Source organism: Natrix helvetica (genome assembly GCF_964273705.1).
Source record: "Natrix helvetica genome assembly, chromosome: 9".
Classification (NCBI taxonomy): domain Eukaryota; kingdom Metazoa; phylum Chordata; class Lepidosauria; order Squamata; family Natricidae; genus Natrix; species Natrix helvetica.
In genome coordinates, this window is record NC_138560.1 from 26,765,192 (window position 1) to 26,791,040 (window position 25,849).

The 25,849-nt window shown below is 46.0% G+C and overlaps 1 protein-coding gene across 2 annotated transcripts in view; it reads left to right on the forward strand.

Annotated features, from left to right (window-relative positions):
* The window catches only part of BMP8A (bone morphogenetic protein 8a), a 33,134-nt gene extending 7,839 nt beyond the window's left edge, over positions 1-25,295 (forward strand). Inside the window, exons 2-7 of one of the 2 annotated variants that reach the window (XM_081961588.1) lie at positions 13,846-14,038; positions 15,172-15,320; positions 20,108-20,305; positions 21,283-21,362; positions 21,919-22,029; positions 23,647-25,295. In XM_081961588.1, coding sequence (XP_081817714.1) covers positions 13,846-14,038; positions 15,172-15,320; positions 20,108-20,305; positions 21,283-21,362; positions 21,919-22,029; positions 23,647-23,796 — 881 coding nt within the window. In that variant the 3' untranslated portion in view covers positions 23,797-25,295. The remainder of the gene's footprint in view (positions 1-13,845; positions 14,039-15,171; positions 15,321-20,107; positions 20,306-21,282; positions 21,363-21,918; positions 22,030-23,646) is intronic. The other variant, XM_081961589.1, reaches the window with a different exon arrangement.
* Positions 25,296-25,849: the final 554 nt, after the last annotated feature.

Sequence of the window (25,849 nt, forward strand, 5' to 3'; positions counted from 1 at the left end):
AGTCCTTTGTTTCTGAGGTTAAAAAAAAAGAGGAGAGGCCAAGAATACAGTTCTTTACAGACATATCTTTAGTCTCATGTTGTGGAATCTCACCCATTCTGTCCAAGTGTGGAAATCCAAACATTATTTCAGGAGGCAGACGATGTAAATTTCATGGAACATGACATTCCCACTGCCTGTATGATTGAAACACTTTTGCAGTAAGATGAGTAAATTTCCAAGAGGGACAACAACTTGTGTTGCAAACAAACAAACAAACAAATAAAATATCATAGGGTAGAGCACCTTGACTCATAAACATTTAAAAATGCACAGGTGTAAAAGAGGGAGGGAAGAAGAACAGCTTTTAAAAATTGCAATTTAAAAAAAAAAAGGTACTTTGAGTCAACACTCCAAAATATCAAATTCCATTCAGATGGAAGCAAATTCTCATTAAGTATGTTAAAACATTTACAAATGTAAGCAAAATATCTCAAAATCATTCCTTTTTATAGGTTTAATTAAGCATTTTAAACCTCAAAAATTTCAAGAAAAAAAATCAAAATTGTATTCAGAGCAAAGAAATGTAACTGCATAATTTTTATATGCAGATAAAAGATCACAATAGTGAAAGGTAAGCGGGAGCAGATCACCCATTTACTCCAAATTTCTCAGAAGAGAGGGGGAAAAAAAGTGGTTAAAGTGAGGAGAAAAATTTCAGCCTTTAATGACCCAAAAGGAAGGAGGGAAAGAAGGAGGGGGGGGAATGCCCAGAGGCATTCACAGGTATCACTGGGGCGTTTCATACACACACTCATGGTAAAAATGAGCAGACACTCATTCTCCCCGCTTTTTCCTGCTTCCCTCCAAAGAATGACCCAGAAGGAAGAGTGGGGGGGGGGGGGAATTCACACAGGCAATCACGTGGATCTCTGGATCCATTCACTTATCACTCCCTGGGGCATGGGGGACATATACTCACATTCATACTGCAATCAGACCTTCATGCTTGCTCATGCCAAACAATCATAGGTATTTCAGGAAGCTTTTTGTTCCCCACAAGCCACCAAGCTTCATTTTCTTAGAGGATTTTATTAGAGGATCTCACCCTCCCTTCAGGTTTGGAAATGATAACACACATGCATACACACACATACCATTAAACAACCTTGTAACTGACTGCTTCTTTATATGAAAGGGAATCAAACTACATTCAAACTACATTCATACCAACTTTTACCATCAACATGCTCACATTTGCACTCCAATCATTAATTACACATACAAAAATCCCATTTCATTCTTTCTTCATGCAAGGCAGTTATTACAATTATTTCAGGGAGCTGTACATAAGCCAATGAGCTCCATTTTCTATTATTAAAGGATCTCAACTTCCCTCCAGGTCTGGAAATGATCACACACACACACAGAATTTCTTAACAGACATTACATCAAATTAATCAAGTCCAATTACCTAGGTCTTCCATTCAGACAGGCTTTACCTTATTACCTGCTAAATTTCTTAGTTTTGCTTGAAGTGACCCCGTTGTCCTATCTCCTTAAGCACTAGATTGTTAATACCTGTCTCTGCCCTGGGGTGTTCGTTTCTCATTTGGACCTGCCAGCGGATGCTGGCTAATTTTTAAAGATCCAAATTCTATCTTGATATCCCAGCACGCGCTGGCATTTTTAAATATCAAGATGTATAGAAACAATGTACAGAGATGTTTGTCCACACATTGTTTGCATTCAGCCAGGGTTCTAGGTTGGCGCTCCCAGCACATGCTGGCATATTTTTAAAGATCCAAGATGTATGGAGACTTTCATTAACACATCATTTGCATCTGGGTGGGGCCCTTGATTCATCTGATGGTGGCCAGAAAATCAGCAAATTTGTTGACAAAATCTAAATCAAAACTGCCTTCTGGAGGCCAGGTTTTTACTTTAGGACTAATAGAGTAGGTTGGTCAGAAAAATGTGCAGAGGGTTTTTACTCAGGTTGAAGGCAAACCTTTAGTAGGAATTTCCTTCATTTCATACATGCACACACAAGGCAACACTCTCCTCCTCCCCCCAAAGGGGAAAAAAAATCTATACTCACCTGAAGAGTACAATCTTCTAGGGCTGAAAGACATGAGAACAAGGTTCCCTCCCCCACAGAAAAGGCATTGTTGGAGGATTAGAGGTAAGGGAGGGGCGTGGGGGGGGTAGATAGCTTGCAGGCAGAGTTTGAAAAAATAAAACCATTAGTTACTAAGCAGATAAACAGATAAACATTATGGGGATATCACAGATGAGAAATGGAGTCTGGATTCACATGCTTCAGGAAAGAAATGGACAGGTAAAATCATTTAGACACACAATAACTGCATGGATGAAACTTTTCTTGCAAACATTTCCTGGGTTGTTACTTTAAGGTATAGGCAAGGAAGGAAGGAAAAAAAATATCTTTACTCTGTCTCTGCTGGCCAAAACAGATGCAAAGCAAAGATTCCCTCCACCTTCACTCAGTTTTGTGGGCCCAACAAACTGAGCGAAGGCAATTTCTGCCAGCTTACTCTTTTCTTTCTTTGAACACTTTAAAATTCTTGTCTTTTGGATTGGAGACATCTTAGTTACAATTACCTTGAGGGTGCACAAAGACTTAGACATACACACAGAGAGACAAAGGGGGCATAACAAAACTCATGAATTTCACAAACAAAATCATTCCCACCCTGAATCTCAGTTAAATTGGGGAAGGCACAAATCTCAACAAACAAAAACCACGTGGTTGCATAGAAGACAGAGAAAGAGACAGACAAGAGAAAAAAAGAAACATTTCAACATTTCCCTTTTCTTTTAAGTACCTTTATGTAGCCAAATTAGTTTTCCTGTGTCATCTTTCAGCAAAGCCCATTTCTCACACAATTTCCTTGCTCTCAGCCAAAATCTTGGCATCTAAGGAAATCTCCGAGGGCACTTCTGGCCACCCACGAGCTAACGCTTCCCATGACCCTTTACATGCAGGGCTCACTTTGGCCTAGCCGGGTGCCACCCACCGTAAGTTTTCAGAAAAAAAAAGATTCTGGGAAGGACTTTGATTCCCCACGAAGTATTCGGCCCCTTCTCTCAGGGAATCACCTGGGTTTTGAGGATCAAAAAAGTAATCCTTGAGGACCTCTGCCCCTCTCTCTGCAGTTAGTACCAGGCACCTCTACTCTTTTACACCATGGGCCTTTGCTTTTTTTCTTTTTTTTTTGCTTTCACAGGACAAAAGCAACAACAACAAAAAATATTCATTCACTTTTCCATCCATTTTCACACACACTCTCCTTTCCCTAACAGAAGGTCCTGCTCTGGCCTGACCCTAATACTTTCCAGGCTCTCTTGGTAAAACACACAGAGGAACCAGGATCCAGCTGTGATTGGGAGAAAGATTTCATCACTCACACACATGCAGGCATACACACATTTCCACGCTTTGCCATGCTTTAACATTAAATTTTAGAGAATTAAAATTTAGAGGTACTCACCTTCTTTCCAGGCAGCCTTTGAGCTCAAACTCAAAACCCCTTTAAAACCTAGATCCAAATGGCTAAGGCCAAGATAAAGTCCACCCACAGACTCAATGGGGTCTGTGCCGGCATGGGAGGCTTACCTGGGCCATATCCATTTGTTAGGCTAGCTTGGAGTCCCATCTGGGGGGTGCCAATTGTTGGAAGAAATGTCCTTCTGGGTTCGGCTCCAAGTGGGGAAAAAGACACTGGAGACATGGAGGCTGCTTGGAAAGATGGTTTTAATGGTGGACAGGACCACATGGCTTGAGCCCTGAACAGAAAAGTGATCACATGCTTCAATGTTGGTGGAGAAGAGAAGAGAAGGGAAGAGAAGGGCAGAGCGAGAAAAAGGGCTTGCAGGGCTTTTTATAATCTGTTCGGCCCCACCTATCTGTTTCCTGTTCCTGTGTAAGAAATGTATTCTGATTGGTTGCCAGACTCACATGGGCCCATGCAGGGGCAACCCTCTAGGCTGCTGAGTTTTGAATCCAGGTTTGATTGAGTTTAGATGCCATGTGGTCAGTTGAGTAAAAGGCAATATTATCCTGCCTTCATTGCCATCCCCCCTGGAGCTGAAGAGGAGAACTCTTTATTATGTAAAGTGGACTAGCTTGGCCTTCTTAATGGCCCATTGACAAAGTGGGGATGGGCAGGAAGCTGTAGGAATTTACTTTGTTTAAAATGTGTTTCTCCCTTTTTCACATCCAGGAAAATATAATATTCTGCCTTATCAATATTTCCTAGGATATTTCATTTTTCTGGGAGAGGGCTAGGTGATAACTTCCTACAGTACAATGGTTCTGAGATAACATCTGCCGGCTCCTTCAGAACTCTGGGATGTAATCCATCAGGTCCCAGTGATTTGTATTCATCCAGCTCAGACAGGAGTTCTCTTACCATTTTCTTACTCATTTTAATTTTTATTTCTAGTCTGTCTCTTACGGTTATGTTTTTGGTAGGTTGGGCTATAGTTTCTTTTTCCATGAAGCCTGATGCAAAGAATGAATTGCCGTCTTCTCTCTTTAGTGGACCGACTGTTTCCTTGACTTTTGCTCTTGTTATTTATATGTTGAAAGAAACTTTTTTTTATTATCTTTGACTTTTGTTGCGAGTCTTTGTCTGAAGCCATTTCAGACGTGCAGATCTTCTCCCCACCACACACACAATCGCCTTGCCCTCATTCATTGGGAGGTGGGCAGCAATCCAAAATTGTCTGCTGCTGGATGAGATTGCCGCGGGGCAGGGGGGGGCACCACCTTTATATCCTTAAGATTTACTTCTAGGATGGAGAAGTAGTGAAAGTAATGGAAGGGGGGAGATTTTGCAGACTGAAGGCCTCCCTGACCCTCCTCTCCCTTCCAGGCCAAAGTTGTGTTAGAATCCGTCTTGGTTTTGTTTCTGCGAGATAGAATTCCTTCCGCACCTCATTCCAATTATTTTAAGGCTCCAAATTCTTTATGTGGTTCAGCTTACCAGCACTTCCTTTTAATTTAGCATCTCAAAAAGGCACGTGGGGCTCTCCAGGGCAGCTGGGACTAGTCTAATTGCAGTAGAGGTGTAATTTACAGAATAAAATAACACACACACAGAGACACACGTCGAGCACATGGCTAAAAATACAATGAAACTGACAGAGACATAAAATGCATCTTGTGTGGATCTGCAGAGATTTTTTTCCAGTAAGCACTTTAGAAAGCTTGTAGAGAAGTAGAACAAGCAAAAATAAAGCTCTACGCTGTTAACTACACAATGATGTGTAAGATCATAAGATTCCTGGATCCACGAGTTTGGTTTCTTTTAAAATCTATTTGCCATTTCTGGGGCAACCCACTGACCTGGGACTCTGGATGGTGTGCAAGGATTAAAAGAAAAACCGATACATTTAAAGCCCCAATGAAAGAGCGTACACGGAGTAAATTTGCTGGCAAACTGCCAGCGAAGGGAAGCATGATTTCTTGGTGATAAGTAAGCAAAATAAAAGGGGTTGTGCAATCCACAGGACAGACTTAATACAGCTAAATCAAAAGCCTCCTCGATCCTCCAACATCTGCAATCACTGTCAGCCCTGAAGTTGAGAAAGGTCTCTGAGCAGCTGCCTCCTTTGCTACCTTTCCCTCCGCTCATGTTTCGCTTTTTCTATCGGATTTGGAGTTGTCCAGTTGGAATATTGAATTGCTCAAGCAAAGTCTGGGCTGCTTGAGAAAGCAGCGTCTCCTCCTCCCCCCCCTGCCGGGGGATGACTCCATATGACCTCCTTTCTGCCTTCCAGGCAAGAGAGGCTTTGCCCAAGTGAGCCCAGTCTAAGCCCTTGACCTTAACAGAGGAGCTGCTGAGCATCTTTGCAGTAATATCTTTGCCATCAGTTTAGCCTTCTCACTTTTTATTTATTTATTTCATTTATTCATTCAATTCCTGTAGCTGCTGGACTCAACCCAGTGACTCTGGGCGGCTTACAATTCTAAAAGCTTTTTATATTTTTAAATTAAACCTTGGCAAGGGCCAATTTCCACAAGATGTGCCAGAATTGGGCTTCCTACTTTGAGGTTTGGGCACGAAATTGGGCAGAAGGTGAATGTGTTTGACCTGCGGAGGAGCAAAGAGGGACTCTGGCCACATGCTGGATCAAAGTGGCCTCTTTTAAGATTAGGGAAGTGCACAAGAACTAAACAAAGGGCCAATACATTAGAAGCCCCAGTGAAAGAGGGCCCTTCCAGGAGAAAAACACAAAGTAAATTTGCTGGGGTTCAAGTATCACCAAATTTTACAGAAGGTGGAATGGATGGTGCTGTTGTTCTCTAGGAGCATCGTGGCTCTAATTAGACTTAGGTGTACTTTAATCTGAACATTTAATTGGTTTGTAATTGTATCAGTTATTATAGAATACGTGGAAACTCACTAGAGGAAGAGAGCTCCAGCCCATTTGTTCTCTCGCTTTCTCCTCCCTGTTCCAAAATGTGCGAAGAGGGCATGAATGAAAAGCCTGTCTCAGGAACAGCCCCATGTTTTCCAGAGGGAAAGCATTAATTCCAAGAGTTTAGATTTAAATTTCATCTGAAAAACAAACATTGACCCTTTCATCCTCGTCCAGGAAGGGACCCTTGAGCCAGCCTTTGCTTTCTAATTAGATTTCTCTTTTTAAGGCTTCAGAAACACTTTGTGCATCATGAAGGCATTTAACAAATGTTTATTTTTTCAGAACACCATAGAAAATGCCGCCTGGAGAAGAAGGTGGAAGTTATGGTGCCAAAAGGGATCATATCTCTTAAATATCAACTATGAAAGATTCCTTTCTTGGACGCTCCTGGCTCCGAGGGTGCCCTGCTCTGTACAGAACCAAAGATGTGGGCTCTCAAGTAGAAGGAGGTGGTGCCCACTGCCACCCTTGCCCCAGTGCAGCGGCTCTACTGATCTTCCTCAGGGAAGAATTGGGGTCCCAGCAGATCCCACTTCCTCCAAGGCGACCTAGAAAGGTTTCCTGGGGATTCGTCCAGCCAACGCATTTCCATTCCCCTTCCAAATAACTTTGGTGCCCCAAAGCAGCACCTCCCGTGCCCGCCTCTGCTCGGCATGGAAGGCTCCAAAGTGAGGCAGCAAAAGCAAAGGAGTCTCTCTGTCTGTGTGTGTCGGTTCTTTAGGGTCCAGAGAAAAGGATGACCACCAACACCACCCCCTTGCTGAGGGTGAAACTCTTCAGGCCCACCACATCTTTCCTTTCTGGAAGGAAGGAATCCAGCCTTGTGAGGCCTTCTCAGCAGGAGACCCCAGCCCTGTCCCCAGTTGCAGCTCCATCATGTTCTCACCATCCTCCTTGTCCTCCTCAGCAACACAATGTGGTCCTTAAATTGTCATTTTGTGAACTGCAATAAAATAGTTGTTTCCCCCTTAAGGAAACCACCTGTATAAAATCTGTCCTGGTGTCAGACCTGCCCCAATCCCTTAGAAAAGAAAAGCCTCCGATTCCATTTGGTTGAAGCAAAGTGTTATTTTACTAAGAGTGCTGGTAGCAGTAAAGTCACACCAGCTCCGAAATCACATTTGCTGGATGCAAAATAAAGTGCAGGTTTGCCCCACCCCACCCCACCCTCCCTCCCTCCTCCACCCTCCCGTGACCTCTCAGTTTCCAGCCAACTGGAGGGGAAGTCAAGTGATCTGTTCGGGGTGTTTGGGGAGGACTGGGCATTGCCCTCCTCTAATCCCAGCTCTCTTCTGATGTCTTCCATCAGCACGTCCTGTCTTTCTTACTTACTTTAGATTAGACTAAATAACAGAGTTGGAGGGGAACCTATAGGTCATCTAGTCCAAACAGGGGACCCTACACCATTTCTGACAAATGGCAGTCCAATCTCTTCTTGAAAGCCTCCAATGATGAAGCATTTATTTATTTATTTATTTACTTATTTACTTCTTTATATACATACATATATACATACACACACACACACACACACACCGCCCATTGCACTATCCAAAGCAACTCTGGGTGGGGGCTGCCTTCTCTCATGATCTGTTCTGGGAAGCAGTTTCTCCAGGTGTTTCCCACCAAGGGGGAGGGAGGCATACTCCACCACCTTCCATCATGGCGTTGAGGGATCTTCACTCCTCTTTGCTGGGGAAAAGAATGAGGGATGTCCCATTCCCTGTGTGTGTGTGTGGGGGGGTTCCTTGGTTCTTTCCTTGGTCTCAACCTGTTCAGGTGAATAAAAGAGTGATGGGGGCTTGGGTCCTAAAGCTTGTCACCTTGCAGAAAGATCCAACAGCCAGAAAACCCTGAGTCCTAAGCAAGCATGGTCCTCTCCAGGAGGAAGGGGAGCCAAGCAAGGGGATCGTTCTGGAGGTCCTTCCCACTCAGGGAGGATATTCTCATCTTGTCCTGGAGAATCGTGTAGGGAGACAGATGGGGATCTCTCTGTGATCAATTAGGGTGAGCCATTTCATAGAAAAGTGCATCCTGCTCCTTTCACTACCGAATGCCTCAAAGTGATCCTGCAAGCAGGTTGAGGAAGAAGAGGTGCAGGTGGGCTGATCTGGGAGTTCCTCCCTTTCTGGGTGCTGTAAATGAGCTTCCTGGACACACCCACCCACTCCCCCAGTGGAGAAAATGCTGCTCCTCCTCGGTCCCCCCACTGCTTCTGTCCTACGGTCAGTCTGTGCCGAGGCAGCTCATTTGGAGTGATGAGTGCAGTGGAGCAACTTTGAAGTACCTGCCCTGAAACAATGGGTGGAGTCAGATGGCGAGAAACCAGCCACCCGTCTCTTTCCCCGAACATGGGTTGGGGCTGTGGAGGAAGCAAGTTCTGACTTGTGCGAAACCAACACAAGCTTTGCGTTCTTCGGAAGAGAGTCTGGGATGTGGTGCGTTAAAGCCCTGAAAAACTGACCACAAGCTCCCTATCCACACAACATCAGCCCTCCTACTTTGCTTGTGGATCAACCAAGCAACCACTGGACATCTGCACTTGTGTTGCAGAAAGTTCTCCCCTGATTTTTCTACCCATTCTTAATTCAAATTGGTTGAAAATACTTTGGTTTTGACGTTTTATCCAAAGGAAAAGAGAATTTAGATAAGTGTTCCTGAATGGAGCGAGGTCTGTCTCTCACAGTGCAATCGCTCTAACTATAACATCGTCTGGGGTGTTGGCTGCTCTTGCCAGCTTTATGTCATCTGCAAGTTTGATGAGTTCCATTTTCCATTTTTCTAAATTACTAAGAAGAAATTGTGGTCTACTTTCTCAAATGCCTTACTGGGGTCCTTAGGAAAGAAAAACCCTTGTCTCCATTGATGAAATGAAAGGTTCACTTTTACTAAGTTCAAGCACTTACAGCATAAGCAAAGCTGGGTCTGAATATTCCCACACAAGCTTGTGATTTTCCCATCTCTCTGGTCCTCCCCACTTGGTCAGTCCATTAGTGTCCAACAGTGTTCATTTTTGATGTTTTGAGAATCGGTGCCTCTTTGGTGGAGTTTCACATTCTGTTCTCATGGCTCCTTCCTTGAGCAGCTGGTTCTTTCTGCATTGACACCTATGGTTCCTGTCACCCTGTCATTCTCCTTCCTTCCCATGCCCGTTCCCTACTTCCCCATTCCCTCTGCTGCGTTTTATGGCAAAATGAGCTATGCTGAAGATGGCAGATCTGTCATTGTGTCTACAGCATTTTGCTAGTTCACTAATTTAGTCATTTTATCAGCGAATGAAATAAGATTTTTTTGGTATGATCTGTTTTTGACAGACCGATGTTGGCTTCTGGTTATAACTTTGATTGCTTCTAGGTGTTCACAGATCTTTACTTGATTATCTTTTACAAGATCTTCCCAGGTATTGATGATGATACCTGGCTGGACATGCTGGTTGGGGAATTCTGGGAAAACTTGAAGTCCACACATCTTAAAGTAGCCAAGGTTGAGAAACACTGTTGTAAATCCTCCTTTCCAGGTAAAGCCTTTTCTTCCAGGTGTCAGCCAGAAGACTTTGCTTGGGAGGGGGCATCACATTTTGGATGCAATCCCTGAATTGAGGTTAGATCTCCCTCTACCCCAGGGGTGGGGTGGGGGGGATGCACTGGTGGTTTCCATGAAAAGCCATTGTCTCCCTCCTTCCCTCAAAGACACCTTGACATGCTGGAATAAGAATACAGTTGAATCTGGAATATGGAGGTGGGAATTTTCTTGCAGGATTTCATTTGAATGAAAATAAATAGGTGGAAATCTATTTACTTGTTTTTTATATATATATATATATATATATATACGTGGTTACGTTTGCGGCTGACCACTAGGAGGCATTATACAGCTTGCTTTGTCCTTGGATGGGGCTCATCACCCCACCTCTCCCCCTTACACAGCATTTGGGTTGGATCCTTTAGCAGGATTTGAAGCTTCTTGCCCTTGAGGACTGTGTTGCACTGCATTTAATCTTACTGTCAGTAGATAGATAGAGGGGTCTACAGATGTTCTGGAGGTACACCTTCCATTGTGTTGCTGCTGCTAAATTACACTCATAGATAAAGGAGGTTATTGTTGGTTATTTTTTATTTATAAACTTTGGTTCCTCTAAAGCAGGACTCTCCCATGGACTGGTACCAGTCTGTGGCCTGTTGGGAAATGGTCCTTCCAAGTAGCGGGCAAAGTTTCATTTGTGCAAGTGGCAGATGTGTGCTCCCACTGCCACCACCGAACTCATTCTTGACCGCATAATAGGCAGTGTGCGGGACATTAACTTTCAGAGGAGGTTACTTGCCAAATCTGACCTCACTCTGCAAATTGCCTTGGACGAAGCCAGGGCATCAGAATCGGCCGTTAAGTCTGTAGAAACCCTAGAAATTGTGCCAGGGCAGTTCGCAGGATGTGTGGAAGAGCGCACGCTCACATCGCAAGGCTGCAGAAGCCGAGAGCTCAGAAGGCGAAGAAGATGACAGCTGTTGCATGCACAGTAGCCGCACCAAGCCGGCACGCAAATTCAAACCGTGTCTCCCGCCTTGCGCTAGCTGCGGAGGAGACCATGCCAGATCATTTTGCTGTTTCCGCGACACTATCTGCCAGCGCTGCGAGCTAAAGGGGCACATCGCCAAGATGTGCAGAAGCGAGCACCCCACGACAACCTGGCAGCCAAGAAGCTGAGCAAATTGCCAGCAGAGGCCGAACCAAGGGGCATGGCAGAGCCACCACGGCGCTCAGAGGGTGACACCAGAGTCACCTGCCACACCTCAATCGCCAAGTCTGCACTAGGCGGTCAAAGAAGCTGACTCACAGTCCGCATCGAGGGCTCTCCATGCAAGATGGAGATCGACACAGGGTCATCATTAACCATCATTCCGTGGTCTACGGCAGGCTATCCCTAGCCTGAAGAAACAACATTTACGCAACCCTGACATCCACCTTCGCGATTACCAGGAGAACCGAGTCCCCATCATGGGCCAGGGCACCTTCCGGGTGAAATTCAACAACTTCAGCGGCCAGCTCCTGGTGACAGTGGTCAGTGGAAACATGCAGAGCCTCCTGGGACTTGACTGGTTCGAAGCCCTGAGGATAGAAGTGAACGGTATCAACGAGAGTGCCGATGAACTACTCGCAAACCCCACCACCGAGACGCCAGTCTTTCACATTGACTGTTTAGAGACTGGTTCCATCTCGTTTAGTGACATTGCCCACCTCTCTGCCAGAGACTCCATGATCAATCAGGTTTTGAACTGGGTGTGGAGGGGGTGGCCCAAGGGGCCTTTTGGGTCTGATTTCAAAATGTACTTTTGCAAGCGTGATGAATTATCTGTTGTAAATGGCTGTTTGCTGTAGGGGGACAGGGTCATTGTTCCATCCAAATTGTGCATTGCAGTATTAGAGGCTTTACATGTAGGGCATCCTGGAATTGTCAGGATGAAGTCTTTGGCCAGGAGTTATGTGTGGTGGTCCAACATGGACAGGGAGATCGAAGAATGGGTGGCCACCTGCACACCGTGTGAGGAGTCCAGACCAGCTCCCCCAGAGGCGCCCACTAAAGAGTGGGAGCGACCTCAAGCACCGTAGTCTAGGGTGCACATTGATTTTGCTGGCCCAGTTCATGGCCAGACATTCCTCGTAATTGTGGACGCCTACTCGAAATGGCTAGAGGTAGTCTTGATGACCTCCACTACGGCAGAAGCGGTCATCAAGGTACTACGGAGACTTTTCTCCACGCACAGCCTGCACGACGTCTTGGTCTCTAAAAAACGGGCCCCAATTCAGGGCCATGCAATTTGAGACCTTCCTAGCAGCTCAGGGAATCAGGCATGCCCTGGTCGCACCATTCCATCCGGCCTCCAATGGCCAGACAGAGAGAATGGTGAGATCTGCAAAAGAGGTCCTCTCTAGGATGGGCCCGGGAGATTGGCAAACACGGGTCAACCACTATTTGCTAATTTAGCACATCACACCCAGTGCCACTACAGGGAGAAGCCCGAGCTTCTTATGGGTCGCCGGCTAAGGTCCCACTTAGACTGGCTACACCCAAACTATTCTGCCTCATCGCCCCCTGACTCCACAAGCAAGATTTGGAATTTTAGCGTAGGGGACTCGGTATACGCCTATAACTACATCGGAGGAATTCTGGCTTTCTGCCACAGCGATAGGCATCACCGGGCCTCACTCTTATCTTGTAGAGCTGGAGGACGGTCAGAATTGGAGAAAGCACGTTGACCAACTCCGTGGCCACCTCTCCAACTCCACTCTTAGATAACCAGAGGTAACTCCTGCACGAGTTAGCCAAAGCCCTACCCAAACAGAGCAAACACTCACTCCTTCCACAGGCGGCTCAAGCCCGAGGAAACTTATCTGGTTATGTTGCAGGCCCGCAGTGAGCTCCGAGCGAACCGGCTCTAGAAGCTCCAGCCGCGGCCTATGAAGTGTTCCAGGAGCTTCCACCAAGCGGAGCTGCCGAGCAAACAGGTCCGTCTGACCTGCTCAAAGAACACCCTCCGACTGAACTGCGCAGGTCAGGCAGAGCTACCCAAAAACCCGCCTACCTGCGTGACTACGTGAGCAGTAGGATTGTTCCATCTAAGAAGGGAGGGGTGTTACATACTAGCTTCAACTACAGTGGTTTCCACCAAGGTCCTCTGTTCCAGCAGGAACAGAGGTTTAATCTCATTGGTCAAAGGGTCTGACAGCTCCCTATAAAAGGGCTGCTGTCAGACTCAACCTTCACGGGATTGTACATAGTTGCTACTGAGTTAATAAAAAGCTGTTGTTACCGTTAGCCTGTGTGTGCCTTTCCATTACCCAATCTAACAGCTATTGGTTTCAAGAAGAATTTAATTGTCCACACAGCCTGACATTGTGGGTTGAGAGAGAAGGACTGGCTTTCACCTTTCATCCTGCTGTTGCAGGATTAGGATTCACAGTGCCCTGGTTTCTAGTCTGGTGACTTCACCATTTTTTCCACCCAAGTTGTAATATGTACTAGCATCCTAATTTTGGAAACTTTAAATTCAGTGGATTATAATTGTATTTGCCTTTTGTGCAACTACATCACATGGAACTCATATTTGCAATCAACTGCTCTTGCAAAATCATTTTTACAAGTATAGTTACCAAGATAGATATCATTATTTTAGTTTGTTTGTGACACCTGTTGATTAAACATCATTTGTCCGATTCACTGTACTTTGTTTAGCCATCCAAATGTATTTTAGACTGCTGCATTGCTTTTAATTAACCATTATTATTAATTGAATTTGGATTTTACTTCTAAAGTAATTTGTAAGTCTGTACTTTGAGACCTTATTTGAAGCAGAGAATGTAAGTAACGGAAGCCTAAATAAATGCCTTTGCTTTTTTGATGTGTGCAACTCTGTTCAGTTGAGCTGGACAGAGGTATTTTCCAGAAGCAGCCTTACTGGAAAGAATTCAGGTTCGACTTAACTCAGATCCCAACGGGGGAGACTGTTATGGCGGCCGAATTCCGAATTTACAAGATGAAAAGTTACACCTGCCATGTTAATCAGACCCTTCACATCAGCGTTTACGAGGTCATCCAGGAGCACCCAAGCAGGTACAAAGAGACCCAAACGTTTGATTCCAGGCCTTAGCTGACTGGTTGGTGGCTCCAGCCCCCGTTTCTCTGATTAAACATGTCAGTTGCATGGGAACGAAAAAGCTACCAGGAAGAATTCTTCTTCTTGCCAGCAAATGACGAGGAGATGCTCTGCTTTGTTAATTTTGCTTCTCCTCTCTCACTAAAGGGGCTGTAGCAAAACACCCCTTGACTCCAAAGGGATAATCATTTGAAAACTGCAGACAAGACTGATGTTTGTACATCTGTTAATAAATATCAGACAATGTAAAAATAAAAGCAGCAGAGGTCAAAGATTTGCAATTAAAGCATGGAGGAATCCTCTTATCTTTAGACATGCATTTAAGACCATGCTTGGGACTAGAATTTAATGTTAAGTGAGTTGTTCCCAATTTAACAAACTTTTTGCCACAGTTGTTAAGTGATTCTAACTTCTCCCATTGCTGGTCAAAAACTGGCTGGAATGGTTGCAAATGGTGATTACCTAACCCTGGGATGCCGCAATCGTCATAAATGCATGCCAGTTGCCAGGCACTCAAATTTAGAACATGTGACTATGTGGATGCTGCAACAGTTGTAAACTTGAGAACTCGTCATAACTCACCTTTTTTCTGGTGATGCTGTAACTTTGAATGAGTGTTAAAGGAGTGAGGGTAAATTGGGGACCAGTCTTGGTGTTCCCAACTTTTCCTGTTCAACCAGGGGTGAGCACTGTGTGTGTCCGAAGAGCCATCGCCCGGATCACCCGCTGGTTTATTTGGGCCCCTGAAGATTGATGTGCTATGTACCAGTCCTGTAGCTGTACCAATCCTGCCCGGAGTCTTCCCGTGTCAAGCAAGCCTTCTTGGCCTGCTTTCCTTTCTCAGAATTTAGGAATGTGGGAAGATGAGGAGGGCGATTCTTGCCACTGGAAAGCCAAGAGCAGATATCTCAGTCTGGAAGGCTCTGCTCAAGAGCCAGGGATGGGTGGGTGGGTGGGTGGGATTTACTTAGTAATTCCTTTTTTAAACCACTCAAGAGTTAAAGCTCTCTGATAGTTTGTGATAACATCTGGCACATTCACTGCTTTCATTTTAACCTGAAAGGCTCCGATATATTTTCTGCTCCTCCAGGGAATCCGAGCTCATGTTCTTAGTTCTTCAGGAATGTCTGGCTGGCATGGATGGATGGCTGACCTTCGATGTCACAGCTGCTAGTAACCACTGGTTGTTGAACCGTAAATACAATTTGGGGCTGAGACTTTATGTGGAGACAGAGGATGGTAAGGCTAATGTGTTGTTTTGTCCATTCCTGTTTGAAGGGAGGAGATACTCACAGGTAATAGGGAGAAGATACCAGTCTCCCATGGACTGTTAGCAGTCTGTGGCCTGTTGGGAAATGGTCCTTCCAAGTAGCGGGCAAAGATTCATTTGTGCAAGTGGCAGATGTGTGCTCCACTTGCCACCACCGCTGCTGCCCATCCATGGAGCTGGAAAGGTTGGGGACCATTGAGCTAAAGGAATGGACAATTATGTTGCTATGTGAAGATATCAAAAGCTGCTGCTTCCCTAATGCGCCTTAATTTTGCTGAGGTTTTCTGCAATCAGCTAGGAATTGAATTAAACAGACGTTCTCCAAGGCAGTTAAAACAGTCCTATTTCATCCACATGTCTGCCCCCATTTCCTTCTACAATGTTTATTCAGAAATAACTGTTATCCTTGCAATTTACCCTTGCAACATTAATTAGAAGTTTCTGTCTCCTGCTCTTTGTCAATCATGTTTTCAGGGAACACAACGTATTCCTGCTGAAGTTCTATCCAATTAGTTTAAACAGACAGATTAAACAGATTAACAGAGGTGGAAGGGACTTTGTAGGTCATCTAGTCCAACCCCCTGCCCAAACAGGACACCCTACACCAGTGATGGCGAACCTATGGCACGCATGCCACAGGTGGCACATGGAGCCATTTGTCAGGGCACGTGAGGCGCTGCCCTGTCAGCTGGCCAGCACGCATGTGTGCGCTGGCCATCTGAGTTCACCGTTTTTAAAAGCCATTTTTTTCACCCTCCCCAGGCTCCAGAGGCTTTATAGGAGCCTGGGGAGGGTGAAAAAAGCCTCCCCCAGAGACCCTCCGGAGGCTTCAGGGACTGTCCGGAGGCTTCCCTGAAGCCTTCGGAGTGCTTAAAACAACCCTCCGAGCAAACCAGAAATGACTTCCGGTTTGCTCAGAGGGTTGTTTTGAGCACTCCGAAGGCGTCAGAGAAGCCTCCGGACAGTCCCTGAAGCCTTCGGAACGCTTAAAATGACCCTCCGAGCAAATCAGAAGTGACTTCCGGTTTGCTCGGAGGGTCGTTTTAAACGCTCCGAAGGCGTCAGGGAAGCCTCCGGACCGTCCCTGAAGCCTTCGGAACACTTAAAACGACCCTCCGAGCAAACCGGAAGTGACTTCTGGTTTGCTCGGAGGGTCATTTTAAGCGTTCCGAAGGCTTCAGGGAAGCCTCCAGATGGTCCCTGAAGCCTCCGGAGGGTTCCAGGGGGGCGGGGGAGGCTCTTTTCGCCCTCCCCAGGCTCCTATAAAGCCTCTGGAGGGTGAAAAAAGCATGTAAAAATGGGGGGGTCGCGCCTGTTGTGCGCGCATGCACACTGGGGGGGTCGCGCATTGCATTATGGGTACGGCACGCCTGCACACAACCCCCCTGTGCTCCCCCCACTTGTGGCACACGAGCCAAAAAAGGTTCGCCATCGCTGCCCTACACCATTTCTGACAGATGGCAGTCCCAACTCTTCTTGAAAGCCTCCAGTGATGAAGCTCCCACAACTTCCAAAGGGTTGATTGCTCTCACTCTCAGAAAAGTTCTCCTTATTTCTAGGGAGTATTTTATATCAAGTTTTTTATTTTATATTTTTTATACAGATCACTGGGTGAGTGGTGTGATACCTGAGTATCATACATTTCAATACAAACAAACATACCACATTTCATTTTCATTATTTCTTATTATTTATCCATATCTTTTATTATCACCCTTCAGTTCTAAGCCTTCCTCTTCCTCTTTCATATAATATATTGATATACATATACAATATTTCCCCTTTTTAACTCCCCCTCCTATCACTATTGTTTTCAAAGACATGGTAATAACATTTCTTTTTTGTTTCTCATCTCCCATCTGTTTTGTTATTCATATTTCCATTATTTAGCTCTTCACATCTATCTATAGTGAAGTCCCGTCCTTTCCTTCTTTCATTATTCAATATCTCAATATACACTTCTGGTACCAATAACAATCATTTAAAGCATTTAAAATATATTTATTTCATTTTTTTCCTAATATCATCATTCCAACTTTAATTTTCAATTAAAACTTAATTCTCATTCATACATGTTCTGTCCAATCCTTTACTCCATATAATTCTATTAATACACATGTTTACATTAAAATATATTCATTCATCTAATCACCTTTTGTTTAATTCTTTTCATTACTAATCATATTCTTATATAACTAATATTATTACACATTATTAAAATACTTTTATAAACTATTTTTTACTTTACTTTCCCTTTCTTTTTCCTTTATCCAACGTCTTTTACCCCCATCCAAATTTTTCACCTTCTTCTTTTTTGGGAGGGGTTGCCTCCAGGGGTGGGATTCAAATAATTTGGCAACCGGTTCTCGGCCCTCATGATTTCTTCCAACAACCAGTTCACCCAACGGCTCAGGAAGTTCACAACCGGTTCTCCCAAAGTGGTGCAAATGGGCTGAATCCCATCACTGGTTGCCTCCCCAGCTCTTCTTTGGGGTTTTTTAAGCCTTTTCTTTCACCTGCCTTTAAATCTGTATTTTGACTATACATTCTAGGTTTCTCTTCCCCCTCTACCTTTGCCCACTGCCTATAACTCTATTTGTTCTAACCCCTGTCTCTTTTCCCCAGCTATCTTGCTGTTTCTCCCATTCCCTTTTCAAAACTTTTAAAATGTTTTTCTCTTGTTTTAATTCCCTATTCACTGTTAATTTTAATAATATCTCCTCGTTGTCTTCTTCTTGTTGATTTCTCGGTTCAGCTATCTTCTCCGCTTCATCTAGTAGCTCCATTCATTCTGCATTATCTTGATCTTTATTCTTTGTTCCTTGTATTATATTTTCCAATTTTTGGTCTATACGATCAAATATATGCATCATCTCCTTGTGTTGTTCCTTTATAAAATCCTTAATGCTTTGATACATCAGCTCCATTCCATTGTCTCCACTTAACTCCGCCTTGTATTAAGGTCTTTGTTTAACAAATCTCCTTTTGAGTCAATTGTCCAGAAATTAATAGAATCACAATTTTAAATGTCCAATCAACAAACAGTCAATCCAATTTAAAAAGAATACCAAGATCCAATCACTTTTATTTGTTCAATAATATTCCGGGGTCACCTGGCTAAAGTTCTTATTTGATGTATAAATATCCAGTGTTTTTAAAATTACTTATGATCCAGCAATATAAATGATTATTCCAAGAGTTGCACAGTTCTCCTTTAAGCAGCAGATGGAGCTCTATAGACTTGGTACAGTCTCTCTGTATTATTATTGTTGACAATTCCAATTTTAGTTATTTTAAATTATAAATCCAATAAATCCGTTAAGTGGGCAGAATTAATATATATAAAAAAGAAAAGCTCAGGATCTAATTCCAGCATTAACAATGCCTTTTCAATACCACGTCTTTAACTTTAAGAGTTCAATTTTCTTTTTCTTGTTATTTTTTTAAAAATCTTAATTCCTCTGGTATTTTTTTAACATGCTTATACGCCGCTGGCAAATAGTTCTAACTATGCTTCCCCCTTGGATTCCTTGGGGTCATTTTTCAATATAAAGTATTCTCTCACCCAGTTCACACACTACTCACTTTCTCTGCTCCAGCACACTTAGGTGATCAGGTTGTCCCTGGCTTCATGGCAGCCATGTTTGCTGCCTGCTCCTTGTCTTTGGATGAGGGGGATTTCCTAGTCAGGGAGGAGAGGTGCGGCTCTCCTCAACCTGCCAGGCAGTCTTCCTTTACTTCACCACCCCTCCAGAGAGGCTATGGATCAATTTGACCCCTCCGACGTGGAGAGAGCGGATTGAGGTCACAGAGCTTGCGATCCTCGCTTCCAAAGGCACTGGAAGTCCTCCGTATTTCTAGGTTGAATCCAGGGGTGGGCTTCTACCGGTTCAGACTGGTTCGTGTGAACCGGTAACTCCAACGATCAGCTGGGAGCAAACCAGTTTGCTCCGATGATGAGCTGGTCCTGCCCACCCATCATTTTTCAGCAAAGCTCACTAAACTGGTTGTTAAACCGGCAGCATCCCACCACTGGTAGAATCTCTCCTTGGTCAGTTTCCATCCATTATTCTTTGTTTGGCCTTCAGGTACTTTGGAAAATAGTTTGACACCTCCCCTCCCCTTCCTCTCTGTGTCAGCCCCTCAAATATTGGAACACTGCTACCATGTCTCCCCTGGTCCTTCTCTTCACTAGACTAGCCATGCCCAGTTCCTGTAACCATTTGTCATATATATTTAGTCTCCAGTCCCCTCGTCATCCTGGTTGCTCTTCTCTGCACTTTTTCTAGAGTTTCAACATCTTTATTTATAGTTTGGTGACCAAAACTGGATGCAGGATTCTAGGTGTGGTCTTATACTTTATAGAGTGGTATTAGTACCTCACTTGATCTTGATTGTATCCCTCTTTTAATGCAATTTAGGATTGCATTGGCTTTTTTGGCTGCTGCTGCACACTGCTGGCTCCTATTAGCCGGCTGTCCACCAGCAGAAACTCTGTTTTCCCCCTTCTTCTTTTGTGCTAGAGACAGATGCTTTGAGGGAAAGACCCTTCCCCTCCATGACCCTGCAGCCCTCCGCCTTGTGCTTCAGAGGGGCATCTCTGAAGCCTCTACCTGCAAATGGGTGCTTGTCCCCCCCCCACTCCCGTTTCTGTGTGGGAGTCCCCCTGGGACGAGTGCGAGTCTCATCACAATAAGGAGCTCCCTTGTTATTCCAGCTGACAGCCTTATCAGGGTTTGTTCTTTGGCTTTTGAAGGAGAGAGTGTGGACCCAGGACTGGCCGGCCTCCTGGGTCGCCATGGACCACGTTCCAAGCAGCCCTTCGTGGTGACCTTTTTCCAGGAGAGTGAAAACCAGGTCAGACTCCCCCGAGCGGCCAAGCAGGCAAAACGACGACTGCAGCACAGGAAGAGCTACAGCTTCCCGCACTCCAACAGGCTCCCAGGGGTTTTTGGTAAGAAGCAGAAAGACCAAGCTACCCAGGGGTAATCACAGGGTCTGGCCCAAAAAGTCAAAATGGCAATTCCACAGTCAAAGCTCCAGCTCTTTTTGTGCACAGCACCTTTAGAAACAGGTTGGGCCTCAATCACACCACTGTGCTGCCCTCTTGATGTTTCCGCCCTCACTCTGGATGCGCTGGAGCTGCGTCTGCCCACCAAGGGGCAGCTGAGGGTTTGAGAAGCAGCTGGAAGCCTCACAGTCTCCTTCATGCTGATCAAGTCTGAATGGAGATACAGAATGAGCCTCTCCAGCCTGCAGCTTCGTAGCCCTCCTTGGCTGTGCTGCCTAATGGAAATTCAGCCGCACACCTGCCAGGCTTCAGCAGAATTTGCTTGGCTCTCAAATATACCCCAAACACCTGGAAGAGACGCGTTTTGCACCTGTCAACTTCCCCAACCTTGAAGAAAGTCGAGAGCAGCCGTTTTCTGGCATGCAGTTGGGCCAGGCTACGGCTGCTAGCAGTTTTCACCTGACTGCCTGTAGCCGGCAGAGGCTCTTTGGCTGGTGGGCAGAGGGAAGGAGGGCTGGGCTGGGCTCAAAGTCCCAGAATTGCCAGCCCAGCCCCCACCCAGCCCTCTTGGCCCACCTGGGAGTCTGAAAGGTTAACAAAATCCACTTGCAGAACCGATCCCTGCATCCAGAGGCGTCTTTGAATCTGCTCCTTCTCTGGACAGACCTGGAGGCCAGAGGGCCTCAGCCTGGGAGACCTGGCTGACAGTGGGGAGGGATGGAGCCACACTTGGCACCAAGCCTTTGCCTGCCTTTACCTCCCAGAGTTGCGGCTAAGAACTGGCAGGGAAAGGCTGTGGGCGCCTCCCCTGTGAGGCAGGACAGCTGGAAGCTGCCTTCCCCCTCCCAGTATCAAAAGGCTGGAGATCCCACCATGGAGCTCCATAATAGAAACACCCATCTCTTTTTTTCCTTCCTTAGAGGATGTCTATGTTTCTGAACACAGCCAGGTCTGCAGAAGGCATGAACTGAACGTCAAGTTTCAAGATTTTGATTGGCTGGTAACCATTTTTAACTCTCTTCTTCATGACTCCCCAGAAAAAAAGGGACTGTGGGTTCAGGTACCTCTGCCCATCCTCCCCCCCCCTCTTTTGCCCCTGTAGCCCAGGGGGCTCTGGTCTGGCTCATGCCAAGCAAGGGTGCTGAGGCCATAAAGGGCTTCAGAGAAAGAAATCCAGGCTCCTGTTCCGCAGTCAAGGAGGAAAGTCCCTCTTGCAACTCTGCTTGATCTGCTCAGCTTGGCCTTTTGAAGTGAAAGCCATGTATTAACTTCACCCCCCTCCCCCCAAGTGTAGAACATAGAGCATAGAATAAAGTTGGAAGGGACCTTGGAGGTCTTCTAGTCCAGCCCTTGCTCGAGGAGGAGACCCTGTACTGTTCCAGACAAATAGCTGTCCAATCTCTTCTTGAAAACCACCCACAACTTCTAGCTGTGGTATTTGTGGTATCAGATGATTCAGGAAATTGCCAAACTACCCTGGCCTGGCCCACCCACCAGTTTCCCGTGAGCTGCCAGTGGGAGTGGAGGGACTTACCTTTGTCCTTGTCCTCCCCCAGGACTGGGTGATTGCCCCCCAGAGTTACCCCGCATTCTACTGTGATGGAGAGTGTGTGTTTCCCCTGAATTCCTCCATGAACGCCACCAACCATGCCATCGTCCAGTCGCTGGTCAGTATCTCTTGCGGGAGACAGCAGGAGGGTAGATGGGCAGCAATTTATTGTACTGTTTTATTTTTTTTGTTGGATTTATCTCTCCTCTAGGAGCTCTAAGGGGCACACAAGGCCCTCCCTTCCCCCGTTTCCCCCTCTCTTCTGGAGTACACTGAGCTGGGAAGGAGTGCCTGGCCCCAAATACCCCTGGGGAGCTCCAGCACCTTCTCCCCTCGACTGCGCTGGCTCTTCCCCAGGGAACGGCAGGGCTGAAGGAGGGAGGGCCAGATTCCTGGTGTCCCCCCCCCCCAAGCCCTTATTGGTGGAAGAGCAGCAGCAACCCTCCTCTCCTTCACTAAGGTCACCTGGCAACTGAGGCTTGCTGGAAAAAGTTCAGTTGCTCTTCTTTGGGATCAGGTTAGGGTTAGGGTTAGGGTTAGGGCCCCTCCCTGTGGAGAAGGAGGGGTTTTTGCCCCTTCCTGGGTCTCCCCAAGACAGAAAGGGGGCTCTCCAATAGTCTAGGTGAATAACTTTTCCCCCAGACCCCAAGGAAAAAAGCTCCCTGGCCAAGGTTGGTCTCGACTGCGCTGGCATGAAGTTGGGAGAGCCTCGCCTGCTAAGAACAAAGTGGCCTTTCTCCAGCAGAGCTCAGCAAAGGAGCAAGTCACGTGTCAGAGCTGATCTCCTTCTGCACTTGAGCTCAGTAAGAAAAGGCTAGAAGCAATCCTCCTCTTCCTCTCCTCCTCCCCTCCTCCTCCTCCCCTCCTCCTCCTCTCCTCCTCCTCTCCTCAACTTCCTCTCCTCCACCTCTCCTCCTCCTCTCCTCCTCCTCTCCACCTCCACCTCTCCTCCTCCTCCTCCTCCTCTCCTCCACCTCCTCTCCTCCTCCTCCTCTCCTCCACCTCCGCCTCCCACCCCCAAAGCCCCCAGCAGTTGGACTGTCATATGCAGGATGAGGAAGAAGGGACAGTAACTGCAGCTCCACACCCTGCACGTAGGTTATTATTTTAGGTGGAACCCCTTGGTTTACTCTGAGTCTCTCCTGGGGCCCACTGGCTCTTAGCTGCTGATCCTGGGGGAAGGGGGTGTTGGTCGAGAAGGCTGCCACAGCTGAATCATCCCCACTTTTTAAGAGGATTGTGGACACAACATATGGCAACATCTTCTGATTGCCTCCATCTCAATGAGGGCTGGCAAGGGGGAAGTTGCAGATGGTAACCTGGTTGCTTTCTTGTCTGGGTGCATGCACACAGCCTACCCAGTTTTAGCAAGAGCTGTGCTCCTGTGCCCTCAGGTGGTCCACCCAGTGCCATTGGCCACGTGGGGAGGTCCTCCTCCTCCTCCTGCCATGGATGAGATCAGGAAGCAGCAGCTGTACCTTCTAACATAAATTGCAGCCTCAATGTTTGGGGAATAAATATTTTTGCTAGTGCTGACAAACGGCCTACTCATGGAAACCACTGCATTTCCTCCTGGGAACCAGTGTTTCTTTAAAGCATTTCCACTTCCTTGTGGAGAGTGGCCAGGGGGAGTGGATGCCCGGCGGGTTTGTCTTGGCGAGGGCTGCAGGCCAGATGCTCAGCCCTGCAGAAGGAGGCTTTGCCTGCTCTGGTAACCGTCTTCCTTCCCTTGTAGGTCCACCTGATGAAGCCTGAAGCTGTCCCCAGGGCCTGCTGTGCCCCCACGAAGCTCAGTGCCATTTTTGTTCTCTTTTATGACAGCAACAACAACGTTATCCTCAGGAAAAAGCGGAATATGGTGGTGAAGTCCTGTGGCTGCCACTAATGCTGTGCCTGATCCTTTCTGGGGAAGCAGGCCCTTGACACGGATGGGGGCGCACGGTTACTACCTGCTTCTAAGCGGAAGACCCTTTGATGGACAGGGAAAGAGCATCCGCCTGCCCCATGGACTGGGACGAAGGAGGGCCAGCCTCAGACCTGAGGACAACAGGGCCCTGCCATGGACTCCCACTGCCAGGAGAGGTTCTGCTTCTTAACCACACAAACAGAGAAACAGCTTTTCCAAGGAAATGGAAAGACAGATGAACAGACTGCAAACATCGCTTTAGCTTGCATTTTGGAGTGACCTCTTCCACCCCCTCCCTGATCCTGCGCCACAAATTACATTACACCAAACGCATCAAATAGATTTATTTTGTGCAAATGCAGGCTGCAGTTTATCAAATAGCCCTAAATCTGCAACAAGCAAGAGGAGTGGTTGCTTGCAGGAATCCCCCGATGTGGGCAGCTCTCTGCAGCTGGCAAGCCTTTCTGGTCTCAAAAGCATCATTTCCAGGGCCCGAGCAGAACTGTAGCCAGGCGCTTCCTTGGCAACCCCTTCCCAACTTTGCTCTGTTCTCACATGGCTGCGATCCAGAGACAGCCCTGCCACAGGTGCCCAGAGACTTTAGCATAAACCAAGATTGGCATATTGTGGCATTCCTCCTGAAGTAACTGCTTCCAGAGGCTCCATTGTCAATTCTGTCAAGTGGAGAGACCCCTGGGGCAAGTTGTTCAGAAGCCGCCCCCCCCCCCCCGCCTTCCAGTTCAGCCTTGATCAACTGGGGAGGAGAGAGCAGCTGAGAGACTGGGGCCAGGGGGAAAAACAGTTTAACCTGATTATAAATGCAAAGTTACCTAATTTCTCATTTTGCAATCATACCCAAACGGAAGCACATTGATCATTAGAAATTTATACCTCTCCGAATTTTGCCTTGTAATGGTAAAAGGACATCTCTATAATAAATGCATAGAAGTTGGGTATGTAATGTATTAGCTAAGAAGAATTGCTTATAGATGGGGCTTCCAGTTAGACATCACGGTGAAGTCAGCATAGGGAAGTGTTACTCTGTATCCTCCATGCCAAATTCTCTTTGTCCCCCACTCCCAGGGGAATAAAGTCACTGTAGGAGTGACATGCAAAGGAGATACTCCCTGTAGACTGCAGAAAGTGACGGCTCTCTTGCTTGACATAGGGTTTCCTCTTTACCGAAGACGAGGCAGCCAAAATGGCTACATGAAGCTGGAGCAACCGAAGAAACAAAGATTGTGCAGGAGCCGGGAGAATGGACAGTGAGTGGAACTGGGTGGGGTGATTTTTAAACTTTTAACGATGTTTTGACCCTAAAATAAAATTAATCCGGAAGAAGGGACTCTCTGGAATGTTTGAAAGCGGCGACCAAAGAGTGTTAGAGTAAAATTATATCCGAATAGGAAGAATTACAAAATACAGGAAGATTGGATATATATATTTTATTAGCATGACATTAAATAGGCATTTTAAAATGCTGGATATTTGACTGTTTATTGAACAACTGGAATTTTTTTTTGAATTAATCTGGAAATAATTAACTGGAAGAAGAGACTTAAAGTTGCATTTTAAATGGATGGCGCCATCTACTGGTGAATACTTACTCCTACAAAAACAATATAACCCTGAAAAATTCTGATAAGAATGTACATTTGGAGGTATTATTTATTGCTATATATTTTTCTAATGTATGGCATTAGAGGATTAACCTTGGAAACCTGGAGGATATCTAAGGGAATTACTTTTGAATATTGGAATTAAGTGTTAATTTAAAGAGTGGACTTAAGGAATTACTTAGAAACCCACCGTGGTTTTCCCAAGTATTGTATAATAGAACCAACTGATTAATTGTGGGATTAATTGTGGGATTAATTGTGGGATATGTGTGTGTGTGTGTGTGTGTTTGTGTTTTCGTAGATTTTCACGGGTGTAAGTATGCTGGTCTTGTTGTGTTCGGGTCTTTTGTCTTTGGGGTTTGGGACAAATCCAAACAACTAGCCCTCTGGAGAGCTGAAACAGAAACCTCCTA